Consider the following 16,027-nt stretch of genomic DNA (forward strand, 5'->3'; position numbering starts at 1 on the left):
GTTTAAGCTCCTTCAGCCCAGCACAGAAGTTGTATGGGGGGGAAAAAGAAACACATGCCCCCCTGCCCTAGGAACACACTTGCCATGCACTGCTGTAATAGCCTTTGGGTCAATGTACCGCCTGTTCCTTGTGAATTACTCAGTAATGGAATCAACTCATTAACAAGACAAAGGAGAGAGTGCCCCAAGGCAGATGATAAATAAGGAAGAGGGCAGGTCAAAGCAGCCAATGTATTAAAAGGCCACGTTTCCAACAGACACATGCAAACTCTAGTTCAGCATACAGCAGAGACCCCGTAGATGGGACTCCGTGGGGCTCGGGAGCTCACTGCCAGAAAGCCATTCTACATGGTACACACATCAGCCCTCCTGGTGGACCCTAACCCTGCCCCTGAGCTGCTTGCCCTGCGGTGCTGCAGCTCTACGGGTGGATTTTCAGGACCGGGACATGCCAAGGAGGAATCTGGGTCCGAGCAAAGGGCTGCGTTCGAGGTGAGTTATCTGATTCTGCAACTGCAGCGAGTCAGGCAGACACGGTGTCACACCTGCACCACGGCATTGATGCCTTCATATGGGGGTCTGCCCTGGGCCTGGGGTTTGGGATCAGCGTCGCTGCACATTATGGCTAGAATCTGAAACGAGCACCCCAAGTCTCCCCACCCCCCACCCCGTCTCTGTCTCTCCCCTTGTCTGTGTCTCCTGGCTGACTCTCCCTTCTTGCCTGGAGAGGTTGATCTCCCGCCACAGCGGCTGGCAGCTCCAGCTCCACTGATCGGCTCCTGTTTCCACCTTGCCTTCAGTGGGGCTGTCTACACTGCCATCATGGGATGCGATTGCAGCTGGTGTAGCCTTGCCCGAGCCAGCTTTAATCCAGCCAGCTCGGGTACCAGCCCCGTGAAGCTGCAGCAGCCGGGCTTCAGAGCAGCCTGCACCAGACCCTGGGTCATTACTCAGGCGGCAAGTCCACACTGCCACAGCTTCACTGCTCTGTGACTGCCATGTAGACATACCCTCTGATGGAGCAGCAGCCTCTATAGAGGCAGCTCGACTGGCTCCCCCTCCTCAGCTCCTGTTGCTTTTCAGGGCTCTGGCCTGGCCCCATCTAAACTGATGAGGTAAGTCGCCTGAGGAAACTTCACAGCAATATGTGAACTTGGCATGAAATTTGTATAAAATCTGAAATGTGGGTGCTCCCAATAGCTCCCCCTCTATCCAAATCTGTCAGTTCCCCCCAGATCCCACTTTTCTATCCATTAGTCACCCTCCCCAATCCTCCTCCTTTTCTCCTCCTCCCTCCACATCCCCCCGTTTCCCCTCCTGCCCGTCACACACGGGTGCTCTCAGCAGTAGCGGCTGCCGCACCGTGGCAGAATCTGGCCCTGCGGCGCTCAGGTGTCAGCTGTCATGCCAGAACAAGAGCAGTGTGGGGAATTGATCCGTTTGCCTTGTTTGACGAGCAAACCTCTTAGTCTTCTAATGATGCAGAGCTGTAATTACAAATCCACAGACAACACAAGGGGGGGGGATATTCTTTCCTCACATTTGTTTTTAGGGGGAGCGTCAGAGGGGGAATATTGTCTTTTACAATGAAGCCCAATCATTACAGCCAAATGCTGTAATGCACAGCTGCTTGGAGGGGAAAAAATGGGATATACCGGGACGTAGCATTTGCCTTAAAGCCGAATTCACTTCAGAACAGAGAGCTTTTGCTTTTCCAGTCTGTTGGTTAATTTGCAATCAAGGGAGTGTGTCACTGTCCCCAAAGGGCTATTAATAATTACTTTTATGGTGCATTTTTGGAAGTCCTCGCCATCCCGCTGAGCTGGGATCATTATTTACACTAATCCTAATTGCTTTTTAATTACACAACACAGGTGCTTGGAGGCAGCCTACGTGTAATGATGGCACGGAGGTGCCAGAACATATGGAAAGGCTCCTCCCGCTAGTTAAGGGATTTGCGCATTGGTTCAGCATTGCTATAGATGAGTGCAGCTTGGAACTGGTTTAAGAATACTTGATGCCAGTGATAGCTGGGGGAGAGGCAATTTGGAACCGGGTCCTGCAAACCTTACTCACATGAGTAGACCCTAGTTAGCAGTCCTGTGCAAACATGCCATCTTCTCAGCCATAAGAAAAAGGAAAAGTGACAGGTTCCGGATGGAGGCAGCTGCCACTGGCAAAATCGGCCCTTTTGAGCTGCAGCTGCTTGGAGCTGCAAACTGAAAGGCATGCTGGGAAAGACGCTCCTATTATAGAGCAATGGTTCCCAAATTGTGGGTCGTGACCCCAAATGGGGTCGTGCCATCAGCAGATGGGGTGGCGGCGATCCCTCCTGTCTGGAGGATGCCATTTTGCTTCGCGCCCCGTGACCTCACATGCAGGGTGCATGTGAGGTCACTAGACAAGGATGCCATTTTGCGTCGCACAGCGTGACCTTGCACATAGGGTGCATGCGAGCTCACTAGACAAGGATGCCATTTTGTTCTTCCAAACGGCATTCTTCATGCAGTCTGGGGTCCCCAGGAAATACTTCATCCAAATGGGGTTGTGCTGGCAAAAATTTGGAAACCGGCGTGATGGGGATCCGGACACAAGCAGGGGGGCAGCTGTGTCTTCAGCCACCACTGTCCCACAATCCTCATTGATAAGGAAGTCAACAGGACTACTCACTGGAGTGAGGGCTGCAGGACTGGCAAATGTCCGGATTTGGCAGAACAGCTAATTCTGACCGTGTAGCAGAAAGTCAAGCCACGCGTCCAGTTTATACAGTTTAATACATGTGAAACAAGATACATTTTTTCTGAGTAATGAATGCATAAATAACAGAAGATATACGTGAATGCATAAATATGAGGAGGCATGGAACGGAAAAAAAAAAAGAGAGAATTATTATTTTGCTGCTGCTGTCACCGTCGCGGCCGCCTGGCGCTCGATTTTACCCCGCACCCTAGCATGGTGTTTGTGTGGTTTATTGTTCCATTAAGCAGCAGCAGCAACTTTCCATTGGCGGAGCCGTCGCATGGAGAAAGGGGGTTGGGATGGAGAGTGGGGGAGGAAAGAAGATTAAAAAAGGAAAAATAAAAATACAAGTTGGAGGTGTTAATAAATGACTTTAATTCTGCTAGTGGCTTCATGTTGATCCTATGCTGCTAGTGAAAAGAGGCCTTTCCACATGGATTGAGAGTGCTAGCGGGCTTGTGTGGCTCTGTGTGTGTGTGTAGGGAAAAGGAACACAAAGAGTGCAAATGATACAATTACTGATCTCACCTTCTTTTCAAAGGCATCACGCTATGAAGAAAACAAATCATTATCTTAAATGTTTACAAAGAACATCATCTAAGACAACTCTTAAAATCTTTACATACTGTATCAATAATTTACTTTGACTGCAGTAAACAAAATACATTTCTTAAATAATTTACTATTTATTTGTTTTCTTTTTTCCTTTATCTCTCTGTAAATTTCTTTTTTTCCCTTTTCTTTTTTAAACTCCAGAAGCTTTGCTTGTGCACATTAGTTCAGATTATTGCAACATTTAACCTGAATTCAGTAAAAGCAAAAAAATAAAATTAAAAATAAAAAGGACAGTTTGTACAGACAAGAATGAATAACTTATTATTGCACTGGCTACAATTCAGTAGTGATTTGGTTATTTTTTTTTTCTTTAGAGAGGACATCCTCTAAAGTACCAAAGTAAAATAAATGGAAAGAAAGAGAGACTTCAAAAAAGCATCAGTTGTGAATAGAAGCCAGCAGGATGACTGTGGAGGGAGAAAAGAGGAAGGAGAGAAGAGAAGAATGAAAGCAAAGAAAGAAGAGAAACATTTGGGGAAAAAAACAGCCTTAATAACTACTTCCACATAAAACCCAAGAAAACACCTCCTGTTTGGGGAGTCGGACGTAATGCAAAAAACAGTATCGCTTCCCTATAAAAATATGTGCATTATGAAGAGAGAGTTTTTTGTGGGTATTTTTTTGTGGGTTTTTTGTAGCTTTTGTATCTCACAAATACATTATTTCTATTTATATCACTGCCAGTAGACAGACAATGTACAGCTCCCGTCTCCTGGGCACGTCTGCATACTGCGGCGTCTCCGCACAATAAATGGTGCCGGTTTAAAAGTTGAGAACGTTTAAAAAACAAAAACAAAACAAACGAACACAGCCCGAACCCAAATCAATGTGATTGAGGCCACCTGGGGAAAAAAAAAAAGCAACTCCATCTTCCCTTTAGAAAAGAAACACATTTGCATATCCCCCTCCCCCGCCCTGCACCTTGAGTCATTTCCGTATTACTTTTTGCAAACCCATCCCCCAACAGCGCTTAGGAACAAGTGACTGAGGGGGAAAAAATCAGCCACGAACATGTGGCTTTGCAGTCCCTTCCGCACAGGGGTGCTGTTTCAAAACCATATCGGTGTCAAGCCCTTGAGACTTCCCTCTCCCGCCCCTACAAAGCTATACTGGTTTGTCTATGTCTTCATCTGTTGCAACAGTCATAGGGACCAGTCCGTGCCGCCTTATGGGGCTCTTAGTAACGCCTAGAAGCTCTTTGTTTTTCTCAGGGTTGTTGCACTGAGGTTTTAAGTGATCCAGCTTTTTCAGTTCTAGTGCTGCAATGTCTGGCCGGGAGTCCCCGGACACCACGTTGGAGGGAGTGCCCTGGTCGCTGTCTGAAAGGAGATCCGAGAGGCTGCTCGAGGAGCTGGGCTCGGACTGCTCGAAGGAGAAGTTTGGGATTGTCAGGTGCTCCCCTCGACATGTGGGCTGGACCCGCCGTTCTGCTTTAGAGGCCTGCTCCCCGGGCTGATTGTCGACCAGGTCCAAGGAGTCCCTGTACGCGGTGGATTCGCAAGACGGGGTCCTTCTCCTCAGCATGCTGTTCTCAGAGGCTTTGGTACGTGAAGCCGCGCTGCTTTCATCCTCCATAGGAGGATCTATAGAAATACAAGGTGGGCTCATCTTCTTCTTCCTCCGAGCCCCGTGGATATATTCCGACTCAGACTGAACGTGGACAGGAGACCTTTGTTTCCCTTCCACAGGCTGTTCCAAGCTACCATCTTCATTGTCAATGGAAGGGCAGATCTCGATGGAGTGCCTTCTTTGGTCGTCTGCCCAGTTGGGCTTGTCCAGGAACCCTCTAGTATCAACACTGTAAAACTTCTTCAGGTCTCTCTCTCTGTCGTTGCTCCCGGCCAGGCTGGCTGTGCTACAGTTCTTGAGGGGGACTAGAGATGAAGATGGGGAGATGAAAGGAGAGACCGAGCGGGTCCTGATTTCTGGCTGCTCTTGCCAATCTTTCACCGAGCTGTTTATGTGGCTGACTTCTTCGTCAGCCAGGTCTGAGGATTCAAACAGAGAGTTCTCGGGGCTGGCTGGGTTGCTGTTTTGACTGGAAGGCCTGCTCGGAATACTGTGCTGGCTGTAAGTGTGCTTGCGGGTACGAACGCTCGAGCGTCGATGGTGTGAGGATGACGTCGGGGAATGTGGGGGAGTGCCCGGCTGGGAGAGTGGGCTCGGATGGAGCAAAGCTGGACCTAAGCTGCTCTGGGACTGCTTCTTTGCCTGCAGGCTCTCGCTGGATTCAGCTTGCAGACTGTCCTTGGAATCTGTATTCTGCCCATCCAAGGAATCTGTTTTAATGGCCTCCTGCAATGCAAGCAGAGACAGATGGGACAAGAGCACAAAGGTCTCTCAGGGGCGCTAACAGGACACGCTTTTAGCCGTGGACGTGGCATGTGACAGAATCAACCTATGCCCAGTGAGTTTCAGAACTGGTAACATCACCGCAGCTGCCACACTGACTAATTATCATTAGTGGAGGATCATTTGGTATAAGGTGGTAACAACTGGGCTAACAGACAGACCCACGGTGGGTAGGTCATATCTCAGATATATTCCAGCCTTACCTGTATGTGCAGGCCTCTGATCTTCCCAGGCCTTCTAAGCCTTCCTGTTTTATCTGTAAATCAGCATGAAGTCCTGTACCAATACACGCTATCAACTCATGCTACGGGCACCAGAGTCAGCTGGGGGTCAGGAAGGAATTTCTCTTCAGAGGACAATATTGCACTATTTGGTACATTATGCAAGTTACATAGCTTGGGTTTGAAGCATCTGCGCTTGGCCACTGTCAGAGCTAAGGTACCAAACCAGATGGAACATAGGTCTCTGTTCTAATATGGGTAATATTACTTCTTCACACAACACACAGTCAACTTGTGGAACTCGTTGCCAGGGGATGTTGTGAAGGCCAAAAGTCTAACTGGGTTCAAAAAAGAATTAGATAAGTTCATGGAGGATAGGTCCATCAGTGGCTATAGCCAAGAGGGTAAGGGATGCAACCCCATCCTCTGAGTGTCCCTAAACTTCCAACTGCCAGAAGCTGGGACTGGACAACAGGAGATGGTTCTCTCGACAATTGCCCTGTTCTGTTCATTTGCTCTGAAGCACCTGGCACTGGTCACTGTTGGAAGACAGGATACTGGGCTAGCTGGATCATTGGTTTGACCCAGTGGGGCCGTTCTTATGTTCTTATACAGAGTCAGTAGTCTTTTATGGCACCACCATTAGCAAATACTGAAAGGCAATGCCTCGAGTAAAAACACCAGCAGCTTTGACTAATACAATCGCAATCATTGTCAGAGTGAGCCCATTAGGCCTCTTGCATGCAAAACGGGAAAGCAGCTGAATGACTTGATGTCACCCAAGTGTATTTAGCCATACGGCACCTGAATTAGAAACATTCTGCTCTAAATCAGTCACTGCAAGCTCTGCTCTCAGAGTGCGGACCACAGGTACGTGACTTCGGCTAGAACTATCAGTGTGCATCTGAGGCCTGGAGATGGCCCAACAAACAACCTCCGTAATTATTTTGACTAATGGGGGGTTAACAGAAGCTTTGGACAACATGGAAGCACGTTCCTCAAATGCCATTCATCCCAGCCTCTCCGACATGGCCAATCTGAAACTGGGATCTGTCTGTATGTACTGAATCTGACATACTCAGGGCACCGAGACTGGAAATTGACTTGAAAAATACAAAATCATTAAGGCATCCAAACTGATAGGAAATGTCACCAGGATTATATTGTGCTCAGATAACTACTCTGTCTTATCCTGGTCTGCTTGCAGCCTTTGGAAAACTCCATTTGTTCTTGTTTTACAACGCTGTCACTCAAAAGAAGAGAGAGCCAGAGAGATGATGAAGGGGAGGGAGGACGGAAAAAGTCTGATGGGAGAGGAGCGTTCATCGCTTCCTACCTGTCTACACAGCAGCCTGTTGAGGCTGGGAGATCGCAACGTGGACTGTGGATGAAGGATCTTCCATGTGTCACAGCTGTCGTGGCGAGAAGATACAGCAGTCACCTGAAGTGACTCCCTTGGGATTCTCAGAGAGGAGCATGTTTCCACGGGCTGGGAACGGATGGAGGTGACAGACCCTACAGAAGGAGAGAGAACACTAGCCACGGCTGCCGGACAAGAGTTGTAATGTGTGGGTTTGTGAGAGCGTTCGCTGCAGAACCAGGCTCCAAGGATTTCAAAGCACACAGATGTGGGGTAAGGAAACACAAGTTAATTCAGTGACAAGCCAAATCTAGCCACACAATATCTCACGGGCAGAGTCGGAGTAGAGCCTCGGAGTCCTGACTCCCATTCTGCTCTAACCGCTAGATAACCCTACTTGTGTAGTGCAATTGTAGAACAGAGCTGGATAAATACGTCTCCTAGGTGGGCCTGTGATAAGCTTGTGATTATTGTTTATTATTTGTATTACTGTAGCGTGTAGAAGCCCTAGTGACGGACCAGGACCCCAGTCTAAATGTATATGTTTTTTCCAATGATAACTGTCTCATGTGTGGGCCTGCCCTCTATTGCATACTGCTCAGCTGGGGTGTCCTAGGCCCTAAACTGGTAGCAGAGACTCTTCTTCACTTCATGTGCTAGGGGCTTATTTGGGAGGGAGAGGGAGAGTGGGTCTGAAGCTCCATACTTGCAACCTCCCCCTGTGGCTGTGGGCTGGATCTGAACAGGGAAGCGGCTTAGTTTCAGAATTTGGATCAGATGGAGACTAGCGGTTCGATCAGGATACTGTAAGTCAGGGCACCTGGGCTCTATTCCTTGGGCTGCAACGACTTGCTTATAGTCCCTTAACCATCTGTAAATTGGAGACACCACCACTTAAATGCCCAGAGGGGGGCTTAATTCATGGTCCCATCCAGTGCCTAGCGAAGTCAATGAGAGTTTCGCCATTGACTTTAGACCCAATGTAAGTGAAGAGATCCTCAGCTAACAGTAACATAAGCTCAAAACATGATCTATTGCTATGGTTACTGATGCAGAAGATTCTGCTCAGCTGATCCCGGTCACACTTAACCAATTTGCTACCCGTTGCAGGGGATTCAGGCATCGGTCCGTCCTGTTCTCTGCCTGTGACACACAATAGTTTAGTCTCCTGAGGGCTGTAACATTTTGGTCTAAATCAGTGGTTGGCTTGGTGATGTTTAGTGGCCTATGATATACAGGAGGTCAAACTAGATCAGGGTGGCCAACCTGTGGCTTGGCAGCCACGTGTGGCTCTTCAGAAGTTAATATGCGGCTCCTTCTATAGGCACTGACTCTGGGGCTGGAACTACAGGTGCCAACTTTCCAATGTGCCGGGTGGTGCTCACTGCTCAATCCCTGGCTCTGCCACAGGCCCTGCCTCCACTCCACCCCTTCCCACCCCTCCCCTGAGCCTGCTGTGCCCTCGCTTCCTGCCCCGCCCCCGCCAGAGCCTTCTGCACACCACCAAACAGCTGATCAGGAGGTGCGGGGAGGGGAGGGGGAGGCGTTGATTGGTGGGGCTGCCAGTGGGTGGGAGGTGCTGGAAGTGGTGATGGTGGTGGGGGGAGCTGATGGGGGCTGCTGACGTATTACTGTGGCTCTTTGGCAATGTATATTGGTAAATTCTGGCTCCTTCTCAGGCTCAGGATGGCTACACCTGAACTAGATGATCTGACAGGTGGTCCCTTCTGGACTAAAACTCTATGATATCAACAGCACAGAGACTGCTGAGCCCTGGCTCCGTAGCCTTGATGAATGTGCAGATATTCTCTCTGTCTGCACCTACTCCCTCTGAAAAGCGACCCCCTAATCTCAGGTATCAACCTCGAGTCATTAGTTTCCCACTCACAGTTCCTGCTTCTCCAGCTCATTCTGCAAAGCAACCTTCTCCTCCCAACTTCTGCTGCTTTACCAGAGTTTCCTAGTTTGTTTTAAGAATCGCCTGTTTTTTTGGCAGTAGGATTTACTGTTCCTCATTAGCGCACGCGCCAATGTCTGTTTTTACATCGCTGCTCCACATACAAACACAGTATCCATCACACTAGGGGATCTTACCCAGAGGTCAGTGAACTTGGACCTGTGACAAGACCCATTTAGACAATCTGCAGTTGCCTCTCGGCTAGCTGATTGCGTTGAGAAAAATAGGCTTTTTGGACACTTTTGTTTGTGGGGGGTTGGACCTTTTCCCAGAATATGCACGGAATATTTTAATGAATTTTATTCATCACCAGAGGGACTGAAAGAACCAGGCATAGCTCTGTTTGCGCTCCTCAGCTCTGGAATGTGGCAGGCGTTCCCATGACAGTCCTTCGCTCCTCCACAGCTCTGTAAACTGCAAGAAAGTCCTGACTCATAGCCCCTCTGGCTAGACCCGTCCTGGGATCCCATAAAACTTTGCCAACACCCTTCAATTTTGGTTTGCACTTGCTAATTTATGGTTCCTATCCAAGAGGAATATAGTCCTCTTGGATAGGGACCATAAATACCCACTCGGGATGCACCTTGGCCACTAACACCTTTCCAACGAGATGGCCGACGCCCTATTACCAATCTTTCCATTCTTAGGCAAGCGTTATGGCAGAGCTTTTGAAGCTGGTGGGAAAACCAAATAAACCCAGCGAACATTTTCACAACATTCCCCCTCCCCTACCATCTTTTCTTGGACTAGCCGTCTGATGGAAATTTTCCCAATTCGCTCTCCTAGAGGAGAGGCCAAGAAACCCCTAAATTGTGGTATTCTGGAGAGCTGAATAAAATCAAAATCGCTCAGCATCTGTGTGTTTTTCATTTGCTTTTTTAATGAGTCAGGGAGCCGTTTATGGGGCCAAACGAACACATGATCTGGCCACTTCATGGCATTTTCCCCATCTAGTAACCAAACCACTAGAAGAAGAGCAATTCTCGTTGATTCTGGTCTGATAACTGGCTTCCTAAGACCATGAAAATGCATGAAACAAACACTAATCCCTACGTATGCCCCCAGTAGGCTGATCAGCACAGCATGAGGGGACACTGGTAGGATTCAGTCACTGGAGGAGGGAAAATAGTCCCTCTGTGAGGCGTAGGGATATTTCTTGTGATTTGCTGAGGAATCCAGCTGGAAAAGGTTACAAAATAGTGGACCAGATTCTCCCCTCACGCCAGTTTTTCACTGACACCAGTGGAATTCTTCCTTGTTCACATCAGCGTCGGAGATTGCCGAGTCAGCCCCCGTCAGTCGGCAGCGAAATCCAACAACCACTCACTTTGCTTAGCAAAGCTCTTGCACTTCCCTTTCCAGGTAGGTGGAACAACCATAAATACTGAGCAGGGAACATTGAGCTGTATCCAGAGCTTTTTAACAAACGGAGAGTTACTTTACCCGGAGAAATCAGAACAGATCGGCTAGTCCTGGCCAGCCCCACCAGGTAATCCCACCACCCATCTGTCCATATCGTTCTTGCATTAAAATACTATTGCATCAGAGGAAGCCAGTCTGGATCAGTTCTTGGGAGCCAAAAAGCAATAATTCAAGATGCACATGTTTTTGGGGAGATAGATGTTCTTTCTCATTCCCATTCCCCCTTTAAACCAACCTGCAGGACAAGGAATAACTGGGGAGAAAATGGAATCTGAGGGCAAAAATATTTGGATGTGGTTGTCTCAATGTGTTGTCAGAACCCTTGTGTAGCTTCTGATTCCACAGAATCTACCACACAAACAACTTCTCATCACAGAGCTGTGCTACGGAATCTCAGTATTTCCTGGGGGGGGAAATGGTTTCTAGCCTTTATAACCAGGGCCGGCTCTGGCTCTTTTGCCGCCCCAAGTGCAAAACCAACCAAACAAAAAAACAAAAAGAAAACCACCTGCGGGGCAATCTGGAGTGGCGAAGGGGGGAGGGAACAAACCTGCAGGGTGGCAAAGGGGGGGAACAAACCTGTGGGGCAGCGAAGGAGGCGGGGAACAAACCTGCGGGGTGGTGAAGGGGGGGGAAACAAACCTGTGGGGCGGTCCGGAGCAGTGAAGGGGGGGGACAAACCTGCAGGGCGGCGAAGGGAGGGGGGAACAAACCTGCGGGGTGGTGAATGGGGGGGGGCAAACCTGTGGAGCGGTCTGAAGTGGTGAAGGGGGGGGAACAAACCTGCAGGGCGGCGAAGGAGGGGGGAACAAATCTGCGGGGCAGTCCAGAGCGGCGAAGTGGGGGGGGGACAAACCTGCAGGGCGGCGAAGGGGGGGGGGACAAATCTGCGGGGCAGTCCAGAGTGGCGAAGTGGGGGGGACAAACCTGCGGGGTGGCGAAGGGGGGGGAACAAACCTGCAGGGCAGTCCGGAGCGGCGAAGTGGGGGGACAAACCTGCAGGGCGACGAAGGAGGGGGGGAACAAACCTGCGGGGCAGTCTGGAGCGGCGAAGTGGGGGGGGGGGGACAAACCTGCAGGGCGACGAAGGAGGGGGGGAACAAACCTGCGGGGCAGTCCGGAGCGGCGAAGTGGGGGGACAAACCTGCAGGGCGACGAAGGAGGGGGGGAACAAACTTGCAGGGCAGTCCAGAGCGGCGAAGTGGGAGGACAAACCTGAAGGGTGATGAAGGGGGGGAAAACAAACCTGCGGGGTGGTCTGGAGTGGCGGGGGGGGGGGGGAACAACCTGTGGGAATGCCACCCCTTGGAATCTGCTGCCCCAAGCAGGAGCTTACTTGACTGGTGCCTGGAGCCAGCCCTGTTTATAACAAAAACCTTCCTAACGTGACCTAAATGTAATCTAGTGGAGTGCCAGCTTCCTGAGTCTACAGACAGTCTGGAAGTATAGGTTTGAGAGGTAGGAACTGCCTCATTCATCTCAATACTGTGTTGACTCTGAAAACTGATAATGGCAATACAAACAGCACCCTTGTTAACTATTTCACTGCTGATCATATTAGAAGAAACATACAGATAATATGCTATTCCATGACAAACAATCTGCACCCTGCAACCTCTCTGGTGCCCATTGGTCCCCTATCTAGACACGTAAACTTCCAGCTTCCTCCAGATAACTTCAACAAGGCAGTTATGCATTTTAAATACAAAATCCTACAGCACCCTGAAAATTCTTGACATAGCATAAAATAAAGTAAATTTAGTAGGAAATGACGTTAAGAAGGATTTATTCTGTACTGATTGCATTATTCAGCTTCCTATCACACCATCACATGAACTGATTCTGGTTCCTTGCATAGTTTGCCTGACACCCTCCCAGTTCCTAGCAAATACAACATGAATAGGAGCAAGGAGCACAGAGAATGCATCCCCTCCCCGTGGTACCTCTTTGTGATTTGCAGGGATAGGTCTCCATCTCCACCTCATGGAGAGGGAACGGGGCCTTGGCTGGCATCACAGGGCGGAACATGTAGCTGTCGTTGGGCAAGGAGTGCATCCGGGACACTGAGATCTTGCGAACCGTTAGGAAGTTCTGAGGCGCTCTCTTTGCTCTCATGCAGGCAGCGCCTTCCTGCAAATTAGCAAGAGAAGGAAAACTGGGTTATTCTGCACCCTGGCCGTGAGGCTGCAGTGAGCAACTTTTTGTTAGCCATCCTTGGAAACAGCACTGAGGCTTAAAACCCTAGGCACACTCGCTTGATGTCTCTGGTGCCCCTGGGTAAAAGAAAGCTCCAGTGGGACGTGAAAGAGGCTTTACTCAGAACTGGCTTTATTGATAAGTAAATCACTCAAAATGTGTCTGAAATATAACAAAACAACAATTAATAATCAGCCAGGAAGCCACCACCTTGACACGCATCTGACATCACAGGAAACACAGATCACCATGGGAGCACACGAGAAAGAGGCTTTCCAAGTGGACAAGTTCTAATCTTTCATTGTGCAGTTAATTAAGTAATAACTCAGAAAGTGTCCTGCACTTCCTAGGAATTCCCCCAGTGATAAGCATTACCCACATCTTAACCTACACTCCAGCTCCGGGTCCAGTCTGATGAGAGATGGGTAAAATGGCTGCTCCCACTCACAGACACTCAAACCCATGCTGACAAGCAGTGACAAGGCTCTGGTAATTCATTTATCTTGCATATAAATACACACAGCCCACCTCCTATAGATACACTAAGACCTCAGTCCTATGTGATGTACATCCTACAGCCCACGCTGAGCCCCAGTGACTCTGCTACACATTGCAGGATCATGGCTTGATATTGCAAATATGTATTTATATAACACCACTTGTACTCTGTCCTTATTAGCAACTTTCATCCAAGGGACTTACATTTCTTTACTTACCTAATTGTTCTGCCCCTCCCAGAGGGAAGAACTGAGACAAGTTTATGTGACTTGCCCAGGGCCATGCAGTGAGTCACTGTTGGAGGTGGGAGTTCTGACTCCCTGTTTTAACTACTAGACACGTTCCCTCACCATTTTTTTAGTTATTTAAAATGCAACTAATGACATCGCTTTTCCTTTAATGTCAGCCTCCAAGCTGTTGACTGAAAACATTTTCCCAGTTATGTATGTTAAATTAATTCATTTTACTTCCCGGCTGTAGGGTTTCCCTCAGTCATGCTAGAAGTCTCATGGGCTCAAGTCTCTAAATTGAATTGTCCACATGTCATCGAGGAAGTGGTTAAATCTGTATTTTCCATATCCCCAGCTCATGAATTTTTCTCCTCTTAGGACAAATCCTTGAGACAACTTACTTCTGTGCTTTTACACTGTTGAACTTGGGTGAGAATACAGTGGATCAAGCAGCAACTATTTATGGGTAGCTGGCATCAGGAACAAAATACCAGTTTGATCAACAGCGCTAGGGAACCCAGGGCTTCAGTTGTAATCTGTCAATGCATCAGTTTTGTGCCAATTTTGGCCAGAGCAGAGTCACTGTCGTTAATAATACAGTATGTGAACAGCTGAGCTGCATGCATAAAGTCGTTTACGAAGAAAAGTGCTTGCAAGAAAGGAGTCGTTTCCCTTTATCAATCATTTTAAACAGTGACTCATGCAGCCATTTTCTGAGGAATGGTCACAATATTGTCTATAGAAGCTAAGCTCTCATTTAAAATGGACTATTGGTTGCAAAGAACACTTCCTAACGGAAATAACGGAGGCTATTGGGCACTGGGCTAATGAGTGACCTTTTCATTGGGAACAGAAGAGATCCATTTATAAGGAAGTTTTAAATAGGAACATATTAAATTTACACATCTGATATGTACTTTGGCCCAACCAGGGTGTAATGCCACTTTAAGAAATGGTGACATCTGATGACACTTGAACACAAGCTCCCTCTGTCTTCATACTTGTTTTTAAAGTGTCTAGTTGGCACTCTGCTGGCTCTGATCCAGTGCCCGCTGAAGTCAACAGGAGTCCCTCCGTTGACTTCAGTGGGCTTTGGATCAGATCTTTGGTGCTGGATAAGGGCCTGATTGAGGGTGAACTCCTGGCCCCACTGAAGTTAACAGCACAACTCCCACCAACTTCAATAGGGTTAGGATTTCACCCCAAGAACTTACTCTAAGGTATGTCTACTCTGCTGTCTGAGCTATGACTGCAGCTCAGGTAGGCATACACACGAGCTTCAATCTAGCGACCCTAGCTGGAAATGGAAGTGAAGATAGGGTGGCCCGGACTCTGGCACCAGGACTGCCCAGAAGATTCAGGGGGCATGGGGCAAAGCAATTTCGGGGGCCCCTTCCATAAAAAAAAGTTGCAATACTATAGAATACTATATTCTTGTGGGGGCCCCTGCAGGGCCCGGGGCAAATTGTCCCACTTACCCTCCCCCCTGGCGGCCCTGCCTGGCACTGACTAGCACTGTGAATATGTACCCCTGGTTCTGAGCAAGCTTGTACAGCCCATGCTTAAATCCATGCCACCGTGTCTTCATGAGACAGGGCAGTGTCCAAGCGTGCTGTCCCAGGAAGAGCCTGCCTGTGTGTGTATGTGTGTGTGAAATAACTTCCTGGAGCTCTGAATGCAGAGAGAGAGAGAGAGTGTGTGTGTGTGAGTGATCGTGACCTCCTGCTCCCTGAAGCCTGGCTTGTGGTCGGTGGTATTGGGAGACCAGTTTTTCTGCTCTGAATCAGACCCAGACCCCAATGCTGCTGCCTGATCCCCTGCACAGCCAGAGGAGACAAAGGTATAATCTAGCCTTAAATAAAGAACATTAATGTGAGTTGCACATGCAGTGGCAGGGGCGGGAAGATTACGTGGGTCCCACAGGGAATCTGTAGCTGAGCCAGGAATGTAACCTGTGTGCCCCACCCATTCTTCCTACCCATCACCGGCTCCCTGTCAGCTTAGCACTCTTCCCCAGTCCTAAACTGACTCCATGGTTTTTTAAACAAAAAGAAATACTCCATAAGCAAAGGAGATTGTGGTAGGAGATGTGTGTCTGGAGTTTGGAGCACGGTTCCTGCAAGCAAGCAATGGCAGAATTCCCCAGCGGGGCTTCGGGGAAAGCACATAAGTGGCTTTTGCTCTTTTTGTTCTCTCTCGCTTGTCCTACTAAATAAATGTAGCTCGCACTCAGAGCTAGTTCCGGCACTTCCCACACAGGTAACTCCAGGCTCCACAGTGAGAAAAGGAGGAGGAAAGCAAGAGCAAAAAACAAATACTCCTGCTTACATGCCAAAACCGGGAGCCATTTAAAAATCTTAGACTCTCACAGCTGAACAAGGTGACATTTTTTCTAACTCTCCTCAGAGTTAACAAGCTGTCTGCCCTAGGACCGCCC

General features: G+C 48.7%; 1 protein-coding gene across 2 annotated transcripts in view; it reads right to left on the bottom strand.

Annotated features, from left to right (window-relative positions):
* Positions 1 to 2,805: 2,805 nt before the first annotated feature.
* The window catches only part of CACNA1H (calcium voltage-gated channel subunit alpha1 H), a 204,395-nt gene continuing 191,173 nt past the window's right edge, over positions 2,806 to 16,027 (bottom strand). For both annotated transcript variants that reach the window (XM_030578503.1, XM_030578502.1), the window contains 3 exons: positions 12,610 to 12,796; positions 7,264 to 7,442; positions 2,806 to 5,649 (listed from right to left, as the gene is read on the bottom strand). In XM_030578503.1, the coding sequence (XP_030434363.1) occupies positions 4,459 to 5,649; positions 7,264 to 7,442; positions 12,610 to 12,796 (1,557 nt within the window). In that variant the 3' untranslated portion in view covers positions 2,806 to 4,458. The remainder of the gene's footprint in view (positions 5,650 to 7,263; positions 7,443 to 12,609; positions 12,797 to 16,027) is intronic.

This window comes from Gopherus evgoodei, chromosome 10 (genome assembly GCF_007399415.2).
Source record: "Gopherus evgoodei ecotype Sinaloan lineage chromosome 10, rGopEvg1_v1.p, whole genome shotgun sequence".
NCBI lineage: Eukaryota > Metazoa > Chordata > Testudines > Testudinidae > Gopherus > Gopherus evgoodei.